Consider the following 24,924-nt stretch of genomic DNA (forward strand, 5'->3'; position numbering starts at 1 on the left):
AATCATCACCATTTCAAACCATCCAGATAAGATTAAACCTTAATCAACACATAAACAATGCCCAAGACACAAAAATTGCAACATGTTGTTTTCCATCAATGCCCAATGCCCTATGTCTTATCTAGCGACACTAACACAAAAGGCTAAAGTTGCCCAATAATCATTTTCTCGCCCAACGAGAATGACACCGACTTACATGTCACTCGACAACGCAAAGAGCCACACCTAATGAAAATTAAATCTGAGAGCTCATTATTTCAACGACGCCTAATGATTTAGGTTCATTTTAGCTTTTATGAAATATGGTGATTGAGTTCATAAGAAAATCTAGAGAAGATCTCCACTAGACATTAAGATAGCCAAGTTGTCTAGATATGAAGGTTCACTTCTAGAGGTTCTAAAGAAGGAGAGTGATGGATTGAATCAAGAAATAAAACAAAATGATGAATATAACATTAAATCCAAATTGAAATAAGAGGAAACAAGATAAAAGTGGGAGTAATAGTATATGGTAGTGATGGAAAGGAAGCACGCCACTCATAGGGGGTCCATATGCCAAACCAACCCTAGAGATGAGTGAGGAGGTTGTCACTTGCTATGCACGATAAGGTAAGGGTGGAGTCTCCATTCATTAGAGATGAGCTCACAATTTTTAAAACACAAGTGTATATAACTCAAAATGATCAACCATTTCACAAGTCTAGGAGCACCCCTTATATAGAATATTTTAGGGGTCTCTAAGAAAATAAAAGATAATAAGGATGGCTCTACAAAATCCTAACCCTAGATTCTAGAAACTAGGTCAAATTAGGTTACAAAACTAAGAGACAAATAACCTAACTATGGTGTGTGCTATGTGATTTTCGTCCAAGCCTTAAAGGCCTCCAAAAAGTGTGTCTGAAATGTCTCACAAAAGACCAAAATGGTGTTAAAGACAAAGAAGACCAAATGGTACAAGGTACATGTGCTTTTTGCTTTATGCTTTCCTCTCTCCTCCACCTAGGTGACAAGTCACCTCTACTTTCCACCTTGCATAGACCACATCATTCACCATACTTAACCTTAAGTAACCCTACAAAAACACATAAACAAGGATTAACATGTTGACTTAGGTTAAGTAAACTCTAGTCAACTAGTCAACTCTAGTCAAAGGTTACAAGTCAGTTGAGGTTAAGTCAGCTAAGTCAACTTAGGAAAATTCAGACATGATGAAAATAATGAAAGGGATGAAGTATTAATGAACTTCCTTCTTAAACATGCTTATTTTTCTCAACCATGTGTCTCCATCCTTTGTCAGGGTCATTACTACATCACTTAACGACAAAATAGTGTGTTAGCGAACCCGCGTACCTAAAACCACTATAGATTGTAAAAGTAATAATTTTACCATGTGCACTTATTGCTCTCAATGTTCTTACACTCAATGATTATCATCACCTTAAAATATCTTCTAATGGTTCCAAATGCTAAAACTAACCCAATATCATATGATTAAACTCTAAACTTATTCCATTCAATCCATAGTACACAACAACTCACCAATTTTCTGAATTGATTCAACTTCTTTTAAGTTATCATATTCTTAGCCCATTTTCTTTTTTATTACATGAAAAAGTCCATTTCACTTCATTATAGCAAAGCCAACCAATCATCATTCATACTTAAGCATATTATCATCACAATCACTAAGATATGCAAATCTTACACCAATTATCATGATTTCATATAGCACCACATATATTCATACTACATAATATTAATTATCTCCTTCTTAAAATAATGATTAAAATTTCTTAAACAATTTTTAATCATAAACTAAACAAAATTGATTTAGCATAGTCATGTCACCTCTTACAATGAGAATCTAACAATCCATCATCCAAAAATAGTCCACAACATTTACAATATCTTCATGTTAAAATAAAATCCATTCAACTTATTTGAACATTCCTTCTACTCAAAACTATACTTTTATACATTATACATACTTTAAGTCAAATCTCGAAATTTTCCATCATTTAACCTTTAACAATTTTACAGAACTCTTATAACTCATTTTCCAATGATGAAAAACAAAACATTTGCGTCACATCAATAACAAATTACTATTATACACTCTTGTATTCCAAATTCAAACCAAAAACATAAACAAATGCCTAAACAACCTATCCATACATCAAAGTAATAAGACTTTTAAATTTGAAGAACCATGAAAGAGAAACCTAAAATAGAGCAACCGTGTGCAAATAATTTCTCTAAATGCAAATCTCCAATCAATGATACCAAGGACAATGTGAAGAACCATAGAACACAAACCATCTATCCAAATTTCATCCCGATCTAACGGTTAGTGAAGCAAGAATCACGATTTACCGAGATGACTTGAAAATAGAAACAAGGTAGTACTCAATGCCTTACACTTGGTGCCTAGATCCCTACACCTGTAACCACGACACTCAATGACACCCTATCATAGCAGCACCCAACGATCTTCCCCCAATGACCAATGCTTCCAAGACAGTGGACTCACATATTCAACTTAATCTAATTCTCCAATTTTATATAAAATCAACTCCATATATTATATACATACTCCTACTTACTACAAACCTCAAATTGCATTTCTTTTTACCTTTGATATATCAACACATCTCAATTTCATGTGAAATTCTACAAATGATAATTCCACCAATAAAAATCCACCAACTAACAATATTTCATGCATCACCATGATTAAACACAACCCACTAAGATTTCCACTTGATTTTTCTCTGACCAATATGTAACATTTCTTAAAAAAAACACAACACATCCTTACTCTAAAACTTTTATAAAATCAGCCTATCTAAGAAAATTAAAAAAAACCTAGAAATTAAGATAACTCCAAGGAAAAGGAATATTAATCATTTAGCCATAAATTTTTCCAGTAAATTTTTTATCATGAATCCATATACAACATTTTTCATAATCATCAAAACATAATTGGATAGCATGAAGGCATCAGTGTTACCAATTCTCCCATGAATTTCACTCATTCGTTCCATTATCACAAACAAAACAAAATAAAATTAGGTTAGCTCCCCTTATCTCTACCTACTACATGTTTTTCCTTTGCACTTGGTTCTAAAATATGCCTTCCTTGTATTACAACCCTGGCATTTTCATAAAGCAACCACAAACAGAAAGCCCTCCTTTGTAGATTTGAGAAGCCTATGCGAAAGATTGGAAGAAAACCATGGAGGAAGAAGAACGATGGAGAAAAGGAAGAAGAAGCAAAGGATTAGAAAAGTAAGATTGTTCTCTCTTGTTATTTTTCTATTTATGCAAAAGTATTCAAAACAGAAGGAGTTCTACCTTAAATAGACTCCATAACAGAAAATGGGGAAAAGGGAAAAATAACCCTAACGATAGAAACCTTGATCTTGAGTAACCCTACCATTGAAACCCTAAATAGTAGGGTTTTAATACCTTGTATATTTATCATATCGAGCTTGGGACGAATGGTTTTAAAGGATGTGCGATGGAAAACTTTCATGAACATATCAACAAGTTGCTCAAAGGAACGAATCGATAACAAATGGAAGAGCTTGCTTTGAAGTTTTTCTTGAGAACATGGCAGTCCAAGTCGATGTGCTTAGTACACTCGTGAAAAGTAGGATTTTGGGCGATCTATCTGGCAGATTGACTAACACAGTAGAGGACGACTTGATATATGGTATGAACATATAGATCGTGGAGGAGGTAACTAAGCCACTATAGCTCGCAAATGGTAGTGGCCAAGGCTTTATATTTGGCTTCTAACGAAGATCTTGACATTATGCTGTGCTTATTTCATTTCCAAGAAATCAAAGATGTGCCTAAAAAGACATAGTATCTTGTTACACTACGTCTTGTGTCTAGGCATGTAGCCCAGTCAGAGTTGCTAAAGGCCTTGATTTGCAATGGGTTCTTCATCGCGACGGTGGACGGTGGTTGTGGTGGTAGCATCGTTAACAACGGTGGTGTTCGGTGGTTCTTCTTCCCGTCAACGGCGGCTCTGGTGGTGGGTTTTTCATCGACGACAGTAGCTCCATGCGACACAGTGGTGTGTAGTGGTAGCAGTTTTGTTTCATCTTCTTGGCTTTGACGGCAACGAGTCCTCTTCGAATTTGTGGTGCTTCCTCGACCACTTCTCCATTTCTCGCATATTACTGAATTTTGATTCCACTGGTGATTAATTCTGTGATATTTTTGTTTTTTGTATTATTGTCTATATGCATTGGGTTTATTGTTTGTTTGTGTGCATTGAAGGTGGTGGCATGAATGTTATATGTTTTAGGCAATTTAATGAAATGAAAGATGGTTGGAAGAGAAAGTCCATGTAGTTTATTGTAATGGATTGGAATGTTATCTGTTTTGTAGGTCATATTTATTCAAACGTTGTAGTGTGCACCAAGTTGGGAGTGCTAGCGGTTGGTAATGCACCTAATTGGCACGAAAACGCCTTCTATATCTTTGTTGATGCTCACGTGTCACGCTCGTAGGTGCATAATCTTCTAACCTTTATTTTTAATGTGAGTCTATATTTTTTTATGCCACTTATTTGGATGTTAGATATGTTATTCATTATATGCTTAAATATATCGTGTTAGCCTTAGTTTCCCGTTTGAGATAGAATATGATAATTATTTATTGTTTCCATTTTTTTTCGTAAAAATTGTATTTTGTAAGATATAATTTAAAAGGAGACAGTACTGATAATTTAAATGTATTCAATCTTGAATCGTCCTGTTGGACAGTTTAAGAAGATTAATCATTTTCTAGTAGTTTATTAGTGCATATATATTTTAATATACATATCTTAAAATTCATGAATATTTGTCAATTGTATTTTGTATTGATCTTCGGGTGCATATTTGATTGTGGTTGATAATCACTTTCATTTCGTATATCGTGAAGAACAATGCGAAATGCTGGCAAAATTTCGTGAAATTTAAGATATGTATTTTAAAAGTAATATGTTCCAACAAAATAAAGAAAGTGAATCTTCTTGAATGGGATAAGGTCACACCTTGATTACTTTAGTGACGTGTGTAAGACCCAAGAAATTTAAATAATTAAGTAAATAATTATTTAATAAATGCGGGTAGTGAGAGCCTTTATGACATTTAATACTGACATGTATGACATGGAAAAGTACTAGCTTAAATGGTTGAGAGTACTTGGTTGTGTGAGAGGACTTGGGTTCAAGTCCCATGTATGCCATTTATGTGTTAATCAATTTATTGTTTTTAATAAAATGCTTGAACATGTTGAGTGATAATATAATATTAGAATTATAAGAATTATCACGAAACATGAATTGGTTGAATGGTTGTGCATTGATTTGACAATGACATGGTTGTGGGTTCGGACATTGGTAGATCCAAATTAAACTTTCTTTTTACCAAAATTTCTTTTGTCGTGAATGTAAAAGGGCAAGGAAACCCTAGCAGCCAAGAGGGGCTGGAAAAACAACCACTAATGAACCTTGAATGTTTTGGAATTTATGGTGCTTAATCAAATGAATTAAGAGCATTGTGAGAGAGGAGAAAGGGTTTTCTAAAGCTACCAAAGAGCTAGTATTGTGGAGAGTGTGTTGAGTGCGTGCAAGGATAAAAAAGAGAGAGTGAGAAGGAGTCTTGAAGGAGGAATCACAAGCTAAGATCAATTAGGATCAAGAACTCTAAGAGTTACACACTTTTGGAGCAAGGAATCCAGGTTAGGGGAGCTCTTTTATGTGTATAACTGCTTTATGATGTTTGTGTAGTATAATGTGTGCATGTGGTGCCTTGGTATGATCAAAACCTTCGTTGTTTTCACATTTCTGGAATTTTTCCAAAAATCGCCTAGCGGCATTTAAGGTCCGGCAAGCGATGCATGATTTATGTGTTGTTTTTTAGGGTTTTGTGATGAACCGCCTGGCGACAAGGTTGACTCCGCCAGGTGATGCGAACACTAAGCAAAAATGCTATTTTTCGTACTTTTCGTGCAATAAGTACTGCCAAGCGCTAGTTTCATACCGCCATGCACCAGGCTCTTCATTTCTAGGCGCTAGGCACAAATTTTTCTAGTTTGCGCAATTTTCGTGAAACTACATTTGCCGGTTCATTAACCGTCCGATTTAGGTGATATTTTGACAGATGGTCCATAACATGTAGTTCTTCACTTTGAACGATGGAGATTGGATTTGGAGGTCAATAGCTAGAGATATATGTTACTCATTATTGCTAGTTTTGAAGTCTTTAAAATGCATGAATAAGCTCTTGACAATTTCTAGTAACTTCTAATAAAGCATGATTGGGTTATGTTGTAAGTGTCTATGAATTTAAATGTTCCTTTGGGTTAGTCATACGTTCAGAATTGGTTTATTGGTGAATGCATGTGTGTCAATATAAATTAACTTGTTGCATAGGAGAGACGATAATGTTATATTAATTTGCATTGGTGCATAAGATCATGTGCTTAAGTTGTCAGAGTGTTGCTGCTTTATATTTGTTTGAGCATATGTTATTCATAAGTTGAAAATGCTAGCATGGATTTAAAGGGTGGAATATATATATATATATATATATATATATATATATATATATATATATATATATATATATATAGATATATGAATATGTGGGGATTGATGCATATGATATATGGTGATACTTGTGTACGCGTATGATGAAGCCATCTAAATTGAGATTGTTCATGTGAGTCATGTTGATTTCTGGAAGCCTATATTCTTGATTGTGGATAGGCATAATTATAAGAGTAGGATGTTAGTTTTGAAATGGTGAATTTACCCAAGAAGGGGGGGTTGAATTGGCTTTATAAAACTTTTTTGAAAGCTTAAACCTTTTTTCAATTGAATCTTATAGACTGGAAAGTTTGGATGTAAATGCAGCAAACCAGTACACTTTCAGTTGATTAAAATATAAAACAACAGACTAAATTGTTCTTGATGCTATGAAAAGTTGATTAAAAAGACAAATTAGTTGGCTAAAATACTGGAGATTTATGCAGAATGCAGAATTCGAGAATTCAACTCAAACAACAACCTTTTACATACAAGACTTGTTCCAAACAGTATTTATAACAAGTATAAAGCCTCAGATTACACAAGAACACATTAAATCACACCAAAGAACAAATTGCTTGGTTTTCTTGAGTTTTTAAAGAGTTTCAAAGAGAGTGAGATGAAGGAAAGAGAAATGCATAATTGTTTTTATACTGGTTCACTCAATCACAGAGCTATATCTAGTTTACCAGGACAACCTGAGCATGATTTCCACTATATTCAAAAGTTTTATAAATTACACACTAAGATTACACTTTTGAACAACAAAACTCACAAGATTTTTGACTCACACAAAAATCTAGACACACGCCCTGCAAGAATCACACTTATAGACCTGAAATCACATCAGACAAACCAACTAGAGGCACAAGAACATCCAAACCTGATGGTGGCAGTCCCTAGCTAACCATACATGTGTTCTTCAAGCTACTCACAAGCCAAAATGCCTCCAAGATCAACCAAGATCTTCAAAACACTAGTTGCAACTGTGTATTGTAGAGAGAGAGAAAGCTTTCGAGAGATGAATGACAAAGTTTCATGATCAAAAACTCAGATTCGCCCCTCTGCTCGCAAACACACAACTTATATAGTCTGGTTTAAGTGAAAACAGTCAGTTGAATTTTCCGTACAGTCAGCTGATTTCACTTGAGTTAAGTGAAATCAGTCGATTGAAAAATAATTCAACTGACTGAATACATTCATACCAAAACTATATACAACAAGGCTTTTAACCTGTTAAAACCCATTTTAACATATTAAAAGAGACACACTAAGGCACACAAGACATCTAACCTATGTCATATAGCCTACCAACAAGATATAACACTAACATATTACATTTAACCTGTTATTTACAGATTTAACACACTAAAACTAAATCTTCAAGTGGATCTTCATCAAACACTTAAGATCTTCATGCACATGGCTTTATCAATTCTTTGCTTCAAGCTTGCTTGTGCCAATAATCTCCCCCTGAATTGATGAAGCCAACATCCTCGAGTTGAATTGATGAGCTAAGATCCATAGAGAAACCTGAAAAAGCTTTTCCATACAAGATACCAATATTCCAAATATACAACTAAGAAAAAGCATACAAGCATACATACATATTACATATGCATATGCTCCCCCTATCACTAATAATATTATTCCTTCAATTCAGGCATGAAGGCGGGTGGGTGTAGGTACACGTTGTCGACGAAGGGGCCGGGTTTGAGAGTGAGTGCCACACACTGAAGTATCATCTCTTGGTTAAGGTGTGGTGTGCGGAGGGCAGCCTTATTGAAGCGGTCGATGAAGGTCCGAAGCGTCTCCTCTTGTTCCTGTCTGACGCCAAGAAGAGAGATAGTTGTGGTTTGATGTGGGCGACTGCCAGCGAAGTGAGTAGTGAACATGTGCGAGAGGGTGTCAAAGCAATCGATGCAGTATGGTGGTAGGGTGGTAAACCATTTGAGGGCGGGGCCTTTGAGGGTGGTAGGAAAGGCCTTGCAGAAAACGGCATCGTGAGAAGTGTAGAGGGCGACATGAGTGATATATACTTTGAGGTACACGTCTGGATTTGTCTCGCCTGTATAACAGTCCAGTGTGAAAGGTTCCCACTGGGAAGGGAGAGGGGTGTTGGCGATGAAATCAGTAAAAGGGTGGCAACGCCAAGGTTGTGGGAATGGTAGCGGGTGAGGGGGGATGAGATGGTGGACGAGGGTGGGAAAGGTTGATGTAAAGTTGTGAGGTGGGATATGGGGAGTGGGAAGGGTGGAAGGGATGTTGTAAGGTGGGATGTGGGTGGTGGGGAAGGTGGCGGCGGGGGTAGGTGCCATAGTGTTTCTTGTGAGGGTGGGATGGAAGTGTGTATGATGGGTTGAGATGATGGGAGTCTGTTGACTGGTGGTAAAGGTGTGTGGGGTAAGATTGTACTCGCTTTCTTCTTCAGTAGGCTAGAAAGCTGGGGACTTTGCGGCGTCGGATGTTTCCTTGGCCTTTCCCTGTTGGGTAGGATCGGCCTCAATCTTTCTCTTTAGGCGTGAGTTCTCCTGTCTAAGTTGCTCCATTTCATCAATCTATCTGCCAACTTTGGTTGCATTTTGGCTTGGCCTTCCAGGATAGTGGCTAAGTCCGGGGTGGTATTAGCAGGTGCTACAGGACCTGCTTCAGTTTGTTTGTTAACTCCTGCTCTGTTGCGGGTTGAGACCATCTTTGAGAGAATGTGGGTTGATCCGTAAAGTATCACTTCGTGCCCCACGGTGGACGCCAATTGTTCCTTTGGAGAACAAATAAGAGATGTCAGACACGAATATCACCTTACCTCAATCCACAATCTCCCTAGCAAGCTTTCTTCCAGTATGTATACGTTATCTGCTGGTGTCTCGGTTTGGACTGATTTGGACTTGGGAGGGGTTACCTGCGGAAGCGACTCTGACGCTCACGTCAGCTAAGGATTCTCAAAAGGTCAAATCTCGTGATTAGGGAATTAATGAATGTGTACCTTTAATTGGTGGGGTCCATGCGTATTCATAGATTATTAATTATGTATAGCAACGTCATGGGCTAGGCCTCTGTTTGGGCCATAGGTGGGTCTAGGCCTAGCCTAGGCCCCTTAGCTCGATTATTGTGGGCCCTAGGGGCTTTGCTAGTAATGCTCTAAGTCTGTCAAGTTCTCGCTTAATTTCCTTAAGTTAGCGGCTTAGGCCAGTTACTCTTTATTCGCTTAGCATATATAGTGATCATTTGTGTCCTTGGGGGCTATGTAGGCGGATTATACAGTTATAGTCAGGCTAAGCCGCCTAGGTGTAGTACAATTAATAATATAAACTATATATATATATATATATATATATATATATATATATATATATATATATATATATAAAGTGATAAACATTTTTGTGTTCTTTTTTTTCAATTTTATCCTCTTAATTATTATATTTTTAAATTAAATAATTATTTATAATAAAAAAATATTTTTGAGGTTTATTATTTACTAATTTTAGTAACTATTTTTTGAATTGAAATAATTGTTGAGACATAAACATAAATGAATAACAAAACAAACAAAAAGATAAGAAATTGAAACATGATAATAATAGTGATAATAATAATTATTATTATTACTATTATTAATAGTGATAATAATAATATTTTTTTCTATTACTTCTTTTCTTATATCAATGATATATAATAATAAAATTAATATATTACATATTAATTACTAATAACAATAATAACTTTACTATTAATAATGTTAATAATACTAATAATAATAATATATAGTAACATATAATAATAATAATAATAATAATATTATTATTATTATTATTATTATTATTATTATAATTATTATTATTATTGTAATATTGTTTATAATTTTACTACTATCACTACAAATAATATTTATAATAATAATATTATTAAAATTTACAAATAATAATACTTATAACAATATTACAAATGATAACATTACTTATAATTAATATTATAGTTGAAATCATAAATAAATGTAAAAATAAAAATAAATGAACTTTTGTAGGATTTGAACTCGGGTCCTTTTGTACAAGTTTTAAAATGATGAAAAAATTATTTTTATGACACTAGTCAATAAAAGACAAGGTGTAATGTAGTAATTTTGGTAGTATCTTCTTTTCTTAATATGTAATAGATATTCTTGAACATGATGAGTGGTAATATAATCATAGATGTATAGGAATTATCACGAAACATGAATTGGTTGAATTGATTATGCACTAGAGTTGTAATTAGATGGTTATATGTTCGAATCTTAGCTTATGCAAAATAAGTTCCTTTTTCCTAAATTATTTTTTGCATAGATGAGAAGGGTTAGAAACCCTAACCATCTAAGAGAGAAAAGAATAGGTTCTGAGACTACCATAGTTGTGAGGGTTTTTGAGAGGGCATTCTGGACACTAGTTAGAGAAAATATTGAGGATTTGGAGCTAATTTAGAGAGGAGATCAAGGTTAGAGCAATTGTGGTGCAAGAAGGATTCCAACCTATTCACTTGTAAGTAGGAATTCCAGGTGGAAAAGATGTTTCTAAGTGTGGGTTGATGTAGGGAAATGAAAAATTGTGAAATTTAGAGGTGGTTGGAGGGAATTGGATTCATAAAGGTTTACATAAAATTTAAGGTTTGGAAAATTGGGGATTTCGAGTTGGGGATCATTGATGTGCGAATTACATTGGGAACGTATTTGTTAGTATTTAAATTGATATTAAGTAGCGTTGGATGTACGTTTGTTTGCTAAATTGTGGGAATGGACAAAGGAAGGCATTTTGGGATTTTTGGGACCTTTGCAAGTGTCAGGAAATCCTGGGTTTTACCTAGTGGCACCTTGCTTGTTGCGAAGCGCCAGCGCTGTGTAGATTGACACTATGTGGTTGTGAGGTGCAACGCAGTCTTAAGATTGTTGGGTCAATTTACTTATGAGGGTGGATTAGGGAACTTTGAACAAAGGATGAAAGGGAGGAATAATACATAGATAAATGATTGTAAATGGTTTTAAGGTTAGATTGTGATTGGGAGTTTTATGGTGTGAGGCATAATGTATATTAGTTCACAATATCAGGACTATGCATATGATTGACTGCATATCATGATTTAGGAATTTGATATTCTCTTTTGAGTTAACTTAATTATATCATGAAATTATGTGGCTAAAGGAGATGGAAGATGTGGGATTACATGAGGGTTGACTGGAAGGGGTGACTATAGTTATTGATTTATATACAACTTGAGATCAGGTTGAGATATGGGTTATTAAGTGCTGAAATTGGAGTGTCTATGTTTAAGCTTAACTTGTAATTAAGTGTGAAGGTGAAAATGATTCCAAATGGGGATGGTAAGAGTGCATTTTCCTATGTAGGATTGCAAGCAGATGGATCAGGATTACTTGTAGGAGTTCACTATTTGGTGAATCCATGGAGCTTGCGGGAGTTATAGAGAAAGTGAGACTTGGTGCTGTAGTGAGGAAAACTAGTAAAACGCTTTTACTAGTGTGGCACCTGGCGGGAGGACATAACCGCCAGGCGATAGCTCCAAATCCAGAGAGCTATTGGTACGCTTGGCGCCTGACAGTGATGTTCGTTGCGCCAGACGATACTTGCAAGGTTAGAGGCTTCAGGGGCGTGTGGCGTCTGGCGACATGATGCTTCCGCCAGGCGGTCTCTAGTTGGTTTCGCTTGGCGGTGCTTAGATAGCGTCGAATGATAATGTAGGGGTAGGAAGCTTGTATGCGTGGATGTGCATGGTCTACAAGGCTTTGGGTGATACCTTAAAGATGGACTTACTGGAGTATTCCTTGATTTGTGGTTCAGAATGGTATCCCTTGAGTTGTGGCTCGGGATGGAATCTCTTGAGTTGTGGCTCAAATTGACGAGTGTTACCGGTGTGAGTGTGCAAGTTGTGGCTCGTACTGAGGGTCTCCACTCGATTGAGCAATTACAGGTTGTGGCAAGAGATGTGATAATCTTGTGTCGAGAGTACAAACTATGGTTCGTATTGGGAACTCGACCTGGCGTTATGGAGTGTGGTCTGTAGCATGTTTTCCTGCACGTGTTCTACAAGTTGTGGCTTGTAGTGGTCGCAACAAAGGGTATTTTGAGGTTATCATCTAAAGACGTAGAACATGGAAACATGGTGGTGGCCATGTGGTATGGTATCAAAGGACAAAGTTCCTTTGATAGATGTGTGTATATATATATATATATATATATATATATATATATATATATATATATATATATATATATATATATATATATATTGTCTATGTTTTTATCTGTTAGCTCATCCTATCTACTTGTGTTTGGCGATGATCATGTAATTCGATACATGGGAGAAGATGATGTTGCATGTGGTTCTGGTGAGGCACAGAGCCGGAGATGAGCTAGCTGGGGAAAGCTCTTATGGGGTTCATTGCTTTATGGATTTTAAAGTTTTTGTAAACATTTATGTTATCAGACTTTGAACTTGTAGTTAACATTTATATTTTGTGGATTTTGAATTATAAGAACGTTAATAAATGTTTTCATTTTCCTTCGTTTTTGGGAAAAGGCAATGTAAATTAATGCGTCTTTATTAACTATTTTATTTTATTTGACTGAAATTAGTAATATTCGACCGAGATGTTATATTTGGTATCAAAGCTTTGTTTTCAAAAGATTTTTGGGGTCTTTGGGGAGTGAGCTTACTATGTTTCGAGTGTGAGACTATTTTGTTCTTATTGATTATTAGGATTTGTTTGCATAGATATAACTTGAGTTGTTTAATGTGAACAACTGAAAAATGTGGCATGCACGGGCTATGGCTAACAGGAGACGTAGGAATAATGTTGGGGCTGATGAAATTGCAAACGCAATCCATCGGATGGTAGATGCTATACAACCTATTGCAGCACAACCTCGAACCATGATTTCACCTACTCGGTCGGTGACTATGGAAGATTTCATGAGGCACAGGCCAACAAAATTCACTAGCAAAACCACTCCAAATGAGGTGAATGCATGGTTGTGAGAAGATCTATAGAGTGATAAACTGCACATATGCTCAGAAGCTTACCTTCATCACATTCCTCTTAGTGGTCGATGTTGAGTATTGTTGGGAGGGGATGTCGTAACAAATGTAGACCTAAGTAGAGGAGGTGACTTGGGATACCTTTAGGACGCGATTCCTAGAGAAATACTTTCTTGACAGTGCAAAACATGAGAGGGAAGCTGAGTTCCTCACATTATAGCAGAAGAACATGACAGTACAAGCCTACACTGACAAGTTCAAGTATTTGGCGAGATTTTACTTGCAGGCTATCACAAAGGAGTGGAGGAGGAGGAGCATGAAATTCGAGGGCGGGCTGAAGCATGAGCTACGCAGGTTCATTATACCGCTGAGAGTTTGTGAGTTTCCAGTTTGGGTCGAGCAGGCCAAGTTAATTGAGCAGCTGGAGATGGGACCCAGTAGAGTTGTCATTGATGGTATCACGTAGTGGAATGCTTAGTGTTTGGACAAAAACCAAGATGGGGGTGAATTGGTTTTTAATGTTAAAATTAATACTTTAAAATTTTTCTGAAAATGTTAACGATTAATTTAATATTAGTTCCTTTAAATGCAACAGTAGATACAATAAAGAGATAGGGAAGAAGATTTAACACAAGTATTTATACTGGTTCAGATCAAAAGATCCTACGTCCAATTGTTAATCTCTTTAAACAAAGAGATTAACTCAATCACTAAATATATCATATTAAAATCAGATAACAAAAGAATAGGGAAAAAACACCTATCTTGAAAACACAAGAGATGAACAACCTTTCTCTGAATCACACAGAGAACTTGACCTAACTTTCCTAGCAACAACAACAACACTCAATCTCCTCGAAACCCTCTTAGGAAAATTTATCGCTCTACCCACACTAGGTTTCTCAAAGCTCTTTTAAGAACACTCAAAGAACTTTCTTTGCAGTCACAACACTAGCACTTTAACTTCTTAAAAAGGTAAGTTCGAAGTAGCACTGCAGTTCCTTAAATAGGAGTTTCAAAATTTAGGTCAAAAACTAAACAATCATGTTCAAACTGCCATGGATAATCGATTATCACTAGTGATAATCGATTATTCCAGTGTGTTTTCTGAAAACAAAACTTTGAGCAGATAATCGATTATCAGGGGTGATAATTGAGTATTCTAGTTGATGAAGGATTATCTTGTTTCTTCTTAAGATTATTGAATATGGTGTGAGTTGATTAAGAAAGCTAAGTGAAATCCCTCACTGGACATTAAGATAGCATGCTATCTAGATGTGAAGGTTCCTTTCACAAAGGTCAAGAAAAGAAGATGATGGATTGATTCAAAACAAAAAGGAAATGGAAAGCACATAAACCATAGAAAACCAAGAACAATTAAACGAAGAAGAAAACATAAAATGGAAAGCAAAAGGAATGGTAAAAATGTGAGAAACACGCCACTACAAGGCTAGGCTAAAAGCCATGGCAACCTTGAAGATGAGTGAATGTGTGCCGCCACTTGCTATGCAAGATAAGGCTTAAAAGTATTCACTCCCTAGGGAGGAAACTCTCACAAATGGTTGAGACACAACAGTGTTTTTACTTAAAAATGTTCAACCCTTTTACATGTCTAGGAGCACCCCTTGTATAAAAGAGTTTAGGGGCCTTTAAGCAAATAAAAGATACCTAAGGATGTCTCTACAAAATCTAACCCTAGTTCTAGAAACTAGGTCAAATAAGGTTACAAAAAATGAGAGACAAAAAGAGCTAACTATGGTGTGTGCAAGGCTAATTTCGTTCTAGCACTAAAGGAGACCAAAAAGGTGTCTCATATGTCTCCAAAAGTGGCCAAAGTGTGCTAAAAACAGAGGAGACCAAAGGTACATAGGTATACTTGCTTTATGCCTTTTACTTTATGCTTTATGCCTTTGCTTTACTCTCTCCTCCACATCATTTATGCTCCTCGATCACCATGCACCACCTAGCATTGCTTTCTTACTCCTAATTAACCTACAAAGCAAATAAACATGGATTAGGATGTTGGCTTAAGTCAAGTCAACTATAGTCAACAATTCAAACCTAGTCAAAGGTCAACAAGTCAACTAAAGTTGATTCAACTAAGTCAACTTAGGGAATCAAAAATAACAAACACAAATGAAAGGGATGAATGATTAGTGAACTTCCTTTCTAAACATGCTTAGTCTTCTTAAGCATGTGCCTCCATCCTTGGTTAGGGTCAATCCTTCATCACCAGTGCGTTTTTGAAAAATTGAACTCAGCTTAGGATAATCGATTATCCTAAGTGATAATCGATTATCCTAAGTGATAATCGATTATCACATTGGATTTTAGAAAAATAAAAGAATCATAAAGATTTTGAACTGGCTTTTGATTCTAAGTTATTCTAAGCACTTTAAAATAGTTTACAAGATAACTTTAAACATGAAACACTTGTCTTCATATTCTCCTCCAGATGGCTTTTAAGTTTCTTTTATCATTAAAATCTTGCTTCAACATTTAACTTGTCTTTTGCTTTTGCCAACAGTTTGGTCTCAAAAGAACACTCTTGATAGTAAGCAGTAGAAGAAGCCATATAGCAGACCATAGTCTTCATCTAGAAGGCTATAATGCTATAACTGTGGGGGAGAACATCTCAAGAAGGACTGCCCTAAAGCCTTTGGCAGTTGTGAAAGAGGCTCGAGCATTGACAAGTGTTACATGTGTGAGTTGGTGGAGCACTGGCTAAGAAGCCACCAGGAGAGCGACCTAGAGCGCGAGGTGAGTGTTTGCCCTGATTAACACTGAGGCGACACAATCAGGTAACTTGGTGAAGGATTCTTGTTTATTATTTAATCAGCGTGTGGTGGTGTTATTTAATTGAGGAGCCACTCACTCATTCATATCCAAGGAGTCTGTAGGAAGCCTCTAGCTAGTAGTACCCCATTTGGAGTGTGAGTTGATAGTCGTGACACCAACATCTGAACAGGTATCCACCAACTTAGTTTGTGTTGTAAGACCCGTGAAAAATTAAATAATTAATTAATTAATAAATGCGGGTAGTGGGAGCCTTTAAGGCATTAATTATTTATTTATACGATGTAGAAAAGTATTAGCTCAAATGGTTGAGAGTACTTGATGGTGTGAGAGCACTTGAGTTCAAGTCCTATGTATGCCAATTGTGTGTTGTTTAATTTATTATTATTTAATAATATGCTTGATCATGTTGAGTGATAATATAATCATAGAATTATATTAAATATCAAGAAACATGAATTGGTTTGATGGTTATGCATTGAATTGGCATTGACATGGTCATGGGTTCGAACCTTGGGAATTCTAAATTAAACTTATTTTTTTGCTAAAATTAGTTTTGGCATGAAGGTGAAAGGGTGGAGAAAACCCTAGATGAATGAGCAGCCAAGGGAGGTTGGGAAAACAATCCATAAGTGACTTTGAATGACAATTAAAATTGGTCTTAATGTCATTTTCGTTTTCCCTTCATTATTGTTAATTAAGACACCATTAAATGACAAATTGGGAGATAATATAGGGGTTTGGAGGCTGGATTTTTGAGAGCATGGTAGGGTGCACGAAATTAAGGAAAAATAATGATTAGTAAGTGAGTTAGAGGAGCTAAATTGAGGTGGTGCAAAGGAGAGCATTGTTGATCAAAGGGGAAGTTCTAGTATTTGCGTTTTAAGCAAGGAAACCAGGTTAAGGGAGCTTTTACGCGTTAATTGTATGTTTAATTCTGATTGCCATGCTAAATAGAGTAACCTTACATGTTACCTTTATTTTAAATTCGATTGGCATGCTAAATAAAGTAATTTCATGCGTTGATTATTTTAAGTCTGATTGGCATGCTAAGTATGGTATGATTATGTATGAGTTGTTGTATTCCAACTGAAGTTGTGGTTCTAGGAAATTTCCAGAAATTGTCTGGTCGGCGATGAACTGCCGCCAGACGATTCTTTCCTCTTTTAGGCAATTTAGGGTTCCTATAGAGGAACCACCTGCCAGAAATAGTGTAAAATAGCTTGTTGGACCACTGTTGACCAAAACTTTGCCCAAAGTTGACTGGTTGACCAATGCTGACTTGTTGACTGTCCAACGAGAGGCTGCCACGTGTCAGAGCAGTCTCTCTCCCAAATTAGATTTCCTTTCCGCAATTAGGGTTTGGCTACCGTGAGGGTTGCCACAAGGTGCGTTTCACAGATCCGAGGGTGGCCACTATTTTTCCAATGGAGGATGTGTTCGGCGGCGCGTTTCGCTGGTGTTGCGGTGTGGACGGCACTAGGCATGCATCCTTGTGGCAGTGGTGGTGCTTATGGCCACAGATCAGAGGTTCGTGAATGGCGGAGGCTCTGCGTTGCATCACAGAATCGTGGTTTCCCTCACGGTGAAGGAGATCAACGAAGGTTGGTGGTGGCCTTGCGAGTGGTTCCGCGAGTTCATGGTCATTGTTGCGGTGGCTGTCGCATTGACGGGGTGCAGGTTCGCAAGAGGTCGCGACGCGCTCAAACTCGAAGTTGTGTAGAACGGAGACGCTTCGACGGTGCAACTATGGTGATTCCAGAGCGAAGGCGAACAGTGATGGCAGTGTGATGATGTAGGAAGAAGAAGGTGCGACGACCTTCGTGTTCCCGAATACGGGTGAGGTTCTGGCAGCTCGTGCGAGAAGAGGGTGCAGCCATGGATTCCGGCATGAGCTCGAGTGGTGGGTGGCAGCAGGAGACGTCGAAGATGGTGGTGCGCAGATAGAGCGGCAGCGTTCGTCTTGGAGAGCGAAGGCATCACGGTTGCACGGGGGTGGAGGGGCGAACGAATGGCAGTGCGACGTGGTGGCTGTTTTCTGGCGTGTGCAACGGTGGCCGGATGTGTTCGTGGCGGCCATGGAGGTGGCGGCTGCGGAGTGGGTTGGTGCAAAATAGAGAGAGGATGAGAGATTAGGGTTAGGGTTTGTGTTGGGAAGGAGATGATGACGTGGTAAACATTGATTGGTGATTTGAGTTAGTGGAGGATTGATGATCTGGAAAATTGTCATTGGTTATTTAGTAAGTGGAGGATTGCCACGTGGCGTAATCTGGTGGACTGGAGCTTAAGTGACATTAGAGGTGCAAATTAGTAAAAAGAAGGGGTGCAGAATAGAAATAAAAAGTCCAATTACAAAAGGGGGTGTAAACCTGAAAACTAAGGGTGTAGTTAGGTCCAGAAATATTCCTTTTCAGAAATACAAAGTCCAATTGCAGAAGGGGGTGTAAACATGAAAACTGGAAGTGTAGTTAGCTCCAGAAATCTCTCTTTTCAGAAATAGATAGTCCAATTGAAAAATGGGGGGTGTAAACATGAAAATTGGGGGTGCATTTATTACCTGAACTATTCCTCTCCAAAATTCTTATTTTGGGACTTATTTTATGACTTAAAATATTCACTATTTACAATCTTAAGGACCTAAATTAAATTCTAGTTGCCTTATTTAACTTAAGATTATCTAAACAAATTTGATGCAACTAATATCATTTCTTATGCGTGAAAATAATGTTAAATTCCCAAAAGTTAAATATTTAATGTGAACAAAGGTTCGACCCATCACACCCTCCATGCGGTCTGGAAGCGTGCAACGCCTAATGGTCTAGGCGATTTTATTGTAGCAATATTGGTATTCTTATTCTTGATGTATGTGATCTACAAAGCTTTAGTAATGCTTTAAAGGTCGTCTTGCTGGTGTTCCTTGAGTTGTGGCTCGGAACGTATTCCTTGTGTTGTGGCTTGGGATAGGGGTTAAGCATGTGGCATTTTCTGGGTTGTGGCCCGGAATGACGTCCCTTGAGTTGTGGCTCGGGATAGCGGATGAACACGCGGAACTCTTAAGTTGTGGCTTGGGTTGGCGAGTGTTGCCGATGTGAGTGTGCTGGTTGTGGCCAGTACGGATGGCTCCAGATGGATTGCCCTCCTTAGTAATTAGCTGACGAGTTCGGTAGTCTTGGGACGTTACGAACTATGTTCGTATATGGGAACTCCACTTGGCGTTACGGTGTATGATCCGTAGCATGGTTTCCCGCACGTGCTCTATCGGTTGTGGTCGATAGGTATGGCAGTAAGACATCTTGAGGAAATTGCCATAAGACGTAGAACACAATTATTATGGTAGTGGCCATGTGGTATGGGATCAGAGGAATAGATTCCTTTGGTGTGATTGTGTGATATATATAACTGTGCAATATATATATATATATATATATATATATATATATATATATATATGGAATTTGTTAGGTCACCCAATTGCTTGTGTTTGGCGATGATCGTGTACGCGATACCTGTGAGCAGATGATATTGCAGGTGGATCTGGTAAGGCCTAGAGATGGAGCGGGGCTAGTTTTGGGAGAAGATTTTTATCAAAGTTTTTATTATGTTTTGGAACAGTTGTAATATTTTATATTATTAAACTTGGTTTTTATTATGGATTTTATGTTTCAGTTATAGTAGAGGTTTTGAGATTATTTATTACTACTATACGATTTTAATTTTCTCACGTTTTGGGAACATAAGTTATAATAAATGAAGTGTTATTATTTATTTCTTTATTTTATTATTTAAATCCGTAATATCCGGTCGAGATGTTACATTTGGTATTAGAGCAATGGTTTTCAAAAGATTTTTGTGCCTTGGGGAGTGAGCTTGACGCGTTTCAGGTGTAACTTGTGTGTTGTAGCTAAGTTCTAGTGCTTAACTCTATATGTCTAAGCTTAGAAACAGTGTCTTTGCTAGGTTTTGTTGAGCAGGCAAGAAATGTTGCTTGTGAGGCTTAAAAAAAAATGACACTCTTACCGGGTTTTGGTGAACAGGTAAGGGTGAGGCTCTTGTCGGGTTTTGTTGAACAAACAAGAGTTGTGTTTATAAGGCTTAGGGAAAACAACACTCTTACCGGGTTTTGGTGAGCAGGTAAGGGGTGGGCTCTTGCCGGGTTTTGGTGAGCAGGCAAGGGTTATTGTTTGTGAGTCTCAAGGGAGGCAACGCTCAAACCGGGTTTTGGTGAGCAGGTAAGGGTGATATTTTTGCTAGGTTTTGATGAGTAGGCAAGAGTTGTTGCTTACGGGTCTTAGTAGAAGCAGCGCTCTCACTGGGTTTTGGTGAGTAGGTAAGAGTGATACTCTTGCTGGGTTTTGGTGAGTAGGCAAGGGTAGTTGCTTATAAGACCTAAGGAAAGTAATGCTCTTACCGGGTTTTGGCAAGCAGGTAAGGGGTATTACTTGTCTTTCCCGATGCGTTGGTGCGCAACGGGAGAGGTTCTTTTCAAGAAGCGTTGGTGCGCAGGAAAGGAACTTATGAACTGGAAGTATTAAGAACAGAAAATGTCTTGGTAGAGTGATGAGGGTGCACACTCATGACTATATTTGAGATAGTTTCCTCTCTTAATTCTAAAGGTTTCAGTAAAAGAGAAAAAAGTGATAGGTTGAGTTTTTTTTTGTGATATGTGTGTGTTATCTGTAGTGGTTGACTACAAAATCAAGGTCAAACTTGATCTGTTTGTTCTGCAAGACTTGGGTAGGGCCTTTGAGAAAATCTCTTTATCAAAGATTCAAGTATGCATAAGGATATCTCGATAGGCAAGGAAAAATAAGTTGGTTTGTTTAAGCCTAAAAAGTGAAGTCGAAACTCAGAATCAATGTGTTTGGCAAAGCTATTTTCAAGGATAAGTTCTTAGGGCTAACACTACAATTTTGGTAAGAGAAATTGAATTTAAAAGTTAGAACAAGGAGAGGTGTCAGCGCATGTGTGTGCAGTAGAGTGGAAGAGTTAAATTGATACTACAACTTAATATAGGGATAAGGTCAGAAGGAAAAGTGAGGAAACATATGAGGTGAAGGATAAAATAAAAGGGTAGGCACCAGGAAGGGAGAATTTCAAGATAAAGGAAGTTGAGGCAATCCTATCTACCTTTTATTCCTAGGTGAGCTCAATTTTCGAGGACAAAATTTTTTTAAGGTGGGGAAAATGTAAGACCCGTGAAAAATTAAATAATTAAATAAATAAATAATTAATAAATGCGGGTAGTGGGAGCTTTTAAGGCATTAATTATTTATTTATATGATGTGGAAAAGTATTAGCTCAAATGGTTGAGAGTACTTGATGGTGTGAGAGGACTTGAGTTCAAGTCCTATGTATGCCAATTGTATGTTGTTTAATTTATTATTATTTTTAATAATATGCATGATCATGTTGAGTGATAATGTAATCATAGAATTATATTAAATATAAAGAAATATGAATTGGTTTGATGGTTATGCATTGAATTGGCATTGAGGTTTATTGAGGTGGTGCTAAGGAGACCATTGGTGATCAAAGAGGGAGCTCTAGCATTTGCGTTTTAAGCAAGGAAACCAGGTTAGGGGAGCTTTTACACGTTAATTGTATGTTTAATTGTGATTGCCATGCTAAATAGAGTAACCTTACGTGTTACCTTTATTTTAAATTCGATTGGCATGCTAAATAAAGTAATTTCATGCGTTGATTATTTTAAGTTTGATTGCAATCCTAAGTATGATATGATTATGTATGAATTGTTGTATTCCAACTAAAGTTGTGGTTCTGGGAAATTTCCAGAAATTGTCTGGTCGGCGATGAACTACGGCCAGACGATTCTTTCCTCTTTTAGGCAATTTAGGGTTCCTATAGAGGAACCATCTGCCAGAAATAGTTTAAAATAGCTTGTTGGACCATTGTTGTGGCCCGTAATGACGTCCCTTGAGTTGTGGCTCGAGATAGCAGATGAACACAAGGAACTCTTAAGTTGTGTGTCGGGTTGGCGAGTGTTGCCTGTGTGAGTGTGCTGGTTATGGCCAGTACGGATGGCTCCGGATGGATTGCCCTCCTCAGTAATTAGTTGACGAGTTTGGTAGTCTTGGGACGTTACGAACTATGTTCGTATATGGGAACTCCACCCAGCGTTACTGTGTATGATCCATAGCATGGTTTCCCGCACGTGCTCTATCGGTTGTGGCCGATAGGTATGGCAATAAGACATCTTGAGGAAATCGCTATAAGACGTAGAACACGATTATTATAGTAGTTGCCATGTGGTATGGGATCAAAGGAATAGATTCCTTTGGTGTGATTATGTGATATATATAACTGTGCAATATTTATATATATGTGGAATTTGTTAGCTCACCCTATCTGCTTGTGTTTGGTACACGGGAGCAGATGATATTGCAAGTGAATCTGGTGAGGCCTAGAGACGGAGCGGGGCAAGTCTTGGGAGAAGAATTTTTATCAGAGTTTTTATTATGTTTTAGAACAATTGTAATATTTTATATTATTAAACTTGGTTTTTATTATGGATTTTATGTTTCAATTATAGTAGAGGTTTTGAGATAATGTATTACTACTATACAGTTTTAATTTTCCCTCGTTTTGGGAACATAAGTTATAATAAATGAAGTTTTATTATTTATTTCTTTATTTTATTATTTAAATCCGTAATATCTGGTCGAGATGTTACATGTGTGGGATACCCTATAAAAGTGGAAGGCCGCAGGTTCAAGGTGAATCTCATCTACTTGCCTTTGGAGGGACTTGATGTGATTATGGGGATGGACAGGCTGTCAAGCAACCATATTGTTATTGATTATGGATGGCACAAAGTGATATTCCTAGAGATAGAAGGACTCGAGTTGATATTGACTCAAAAAGCGCTGAAAGAGATGGAAGTTGGAGCTACTTGCTTCATGATAGTGGCTCAAGCGGAAAAGAAGAGCACAACTGAGCAAATTAGAAGCATTCCAATGGTAGACAAGTATGTCAATTTTTTCCCAAATGAAGTGCTTGGATTATCGCCAAGTAGGGATGTCGATTTCACCATTGATACCATCCCTGAAGCTAGCCCAGTATCCGTGACACCGTATAGAATGGCACCGGTAGAATTAGTTGAGCTGAAGAAGAAGATAGAGGATCTGTTAGAGAAAAAGTTCATCCAACTAAGTTCATCGCCATGGGGAGTGTAACATCCCTACTTTTAATAAATTATATTATTTACTTTATCTTCACTCTAAATATAAGAGTTAGAAAATCATGTGTTTTTATTAGTGTTTTGTATTATATCTAGATATAGTTTGAACATTGAGAAATGAATTAAGTAGTTTTTAAGAAACATTAAGAATAAGTAAAATAAAAATAATAATAAATGACTACAACAAAATATATATATATATATATATATATTATCAAAAAATATATATAAATTACTAATACATAGATATATAAGTTAAAAAAAATAATAAAGGAATCTTCTAATATTAAATCTAAGAGATAAGAAAGAAAAAATAAATAAATAAAGTAAAAAGAAGAAGATAAGAATATAGGAATATGAGAATAAGAAGTGATAAGATTGCATTTAATGCATGCAATAATCACTTTGAACCTAAGTATGTGTGAATGTGATAGGAAAGAGAAAGAAAGAAATGAGCAAATGATGATTACGTAAGAGAAAAAAAAATGCATGAAGCTTATCTCTTTAATAATGAAGAGAATCTTAGCATTAATGAAATTGCACATGGTTTGCTTATAAAAGAATGGCATGAAAGAGAAAATTGTAGAAAGAATTAAAGAAAGGGTGAGTTAAGTGAGAAAGAAAGAAGGGAAGAGAGAGAAAGAGAGAAAGAAATAGAGAGAAAAAGTTGGAGCAAAACATTTGAAAGAGATCTTGGTCTTCTAGAAGTATTACTAGTGTGTACCTCTAACTAATAAGGTAAGGGGGGGTGAGGTTAAGCTCTTTTTATATTAATCTTGATAAAATCATGGGTGTTATATTAATCTCTTATTTATTTTGAATCATATATTATTTTATTTACTTCCCTTTAACTTATTTTCATTTACTATCATCTTATATTTATTTAATTTATCTTCAGTTGTATACTGATCCTATTTACCTATTTTAATTTATCTCTAATTATGCATTGGTCCTCTTTATTTATTTTATTTAATCTCTAGTTATTCATTGGTCCTATTTATTTATTTTATTTTATCTCTAGATTTGCACTGGTCCTATTTATTTATTTTATTTTATTTATCTCCAGTTATGCACTGGTCCTGTTTATTTATTTATTTTATTTATCTCCAGTTATGCACTGATCCTGTTTATTTATTTTATTTAATTTATCTCCAATTATGCACTAGTCCTATTTATTTATTTTATTTAATTTATCTCCAATTATGCACTAGTCTTGTTTATTTATTTTATTTTATTTAATCTTCAGTTATGCACTGGTCCTGTTTATTTATTGTATTTTATTTTATCTCCAGTTTCGCACTGATCCTATTTTATTTTA

At 36.5% G+C, this 24,924-nt stretch overlaps 1 protein-coding gene across 1 annotated transcript; it reads left to right on the plus strand.

Moving 5' to 3' along the window:
* Positions 1-23,184: 23,184 nt before the first annotated feature.
* LOC114188291 lies at positions 23,185-23,601 on the plus strand. The gene has a single exon (XM_028076893.1). It carries the CDS (start codon positions 23,185-23,187, stop codon positions 23,599-23,601), a length of 417 nt encoding a protein of 138 aa, XP_027932694.1.
* The last annotated feature ends 1,323 nt before the right edge of the window (positions 23,602-24,924 follow it).

Source organism: Vigna unguiculata, chromosome 6 (genome assembly GCF_004118075.2).
Source record: "Vigna unguiculata cultivar IT97K-499-35 chromosome 6, ASM411807v1, whole genome shotgun sequence".
In the NCBI taxonomy this organism is placed as follows: Eukaryota; Viridiplantae; Streptophyta; class Magnoliopsida; order Fabales; family Fabaceae; genus Vigna; species Vigna unguiculata.

Bases quoted from the DNA above. Each gene is read 5' to 3' on its own strand.
- LOC114188291 (XM_028076893.1), top strand. From the start codon at position 23,185: ATGGGGATGGACAGGCTGTCAAGCAACCATATTGTTATTGATTATGGA.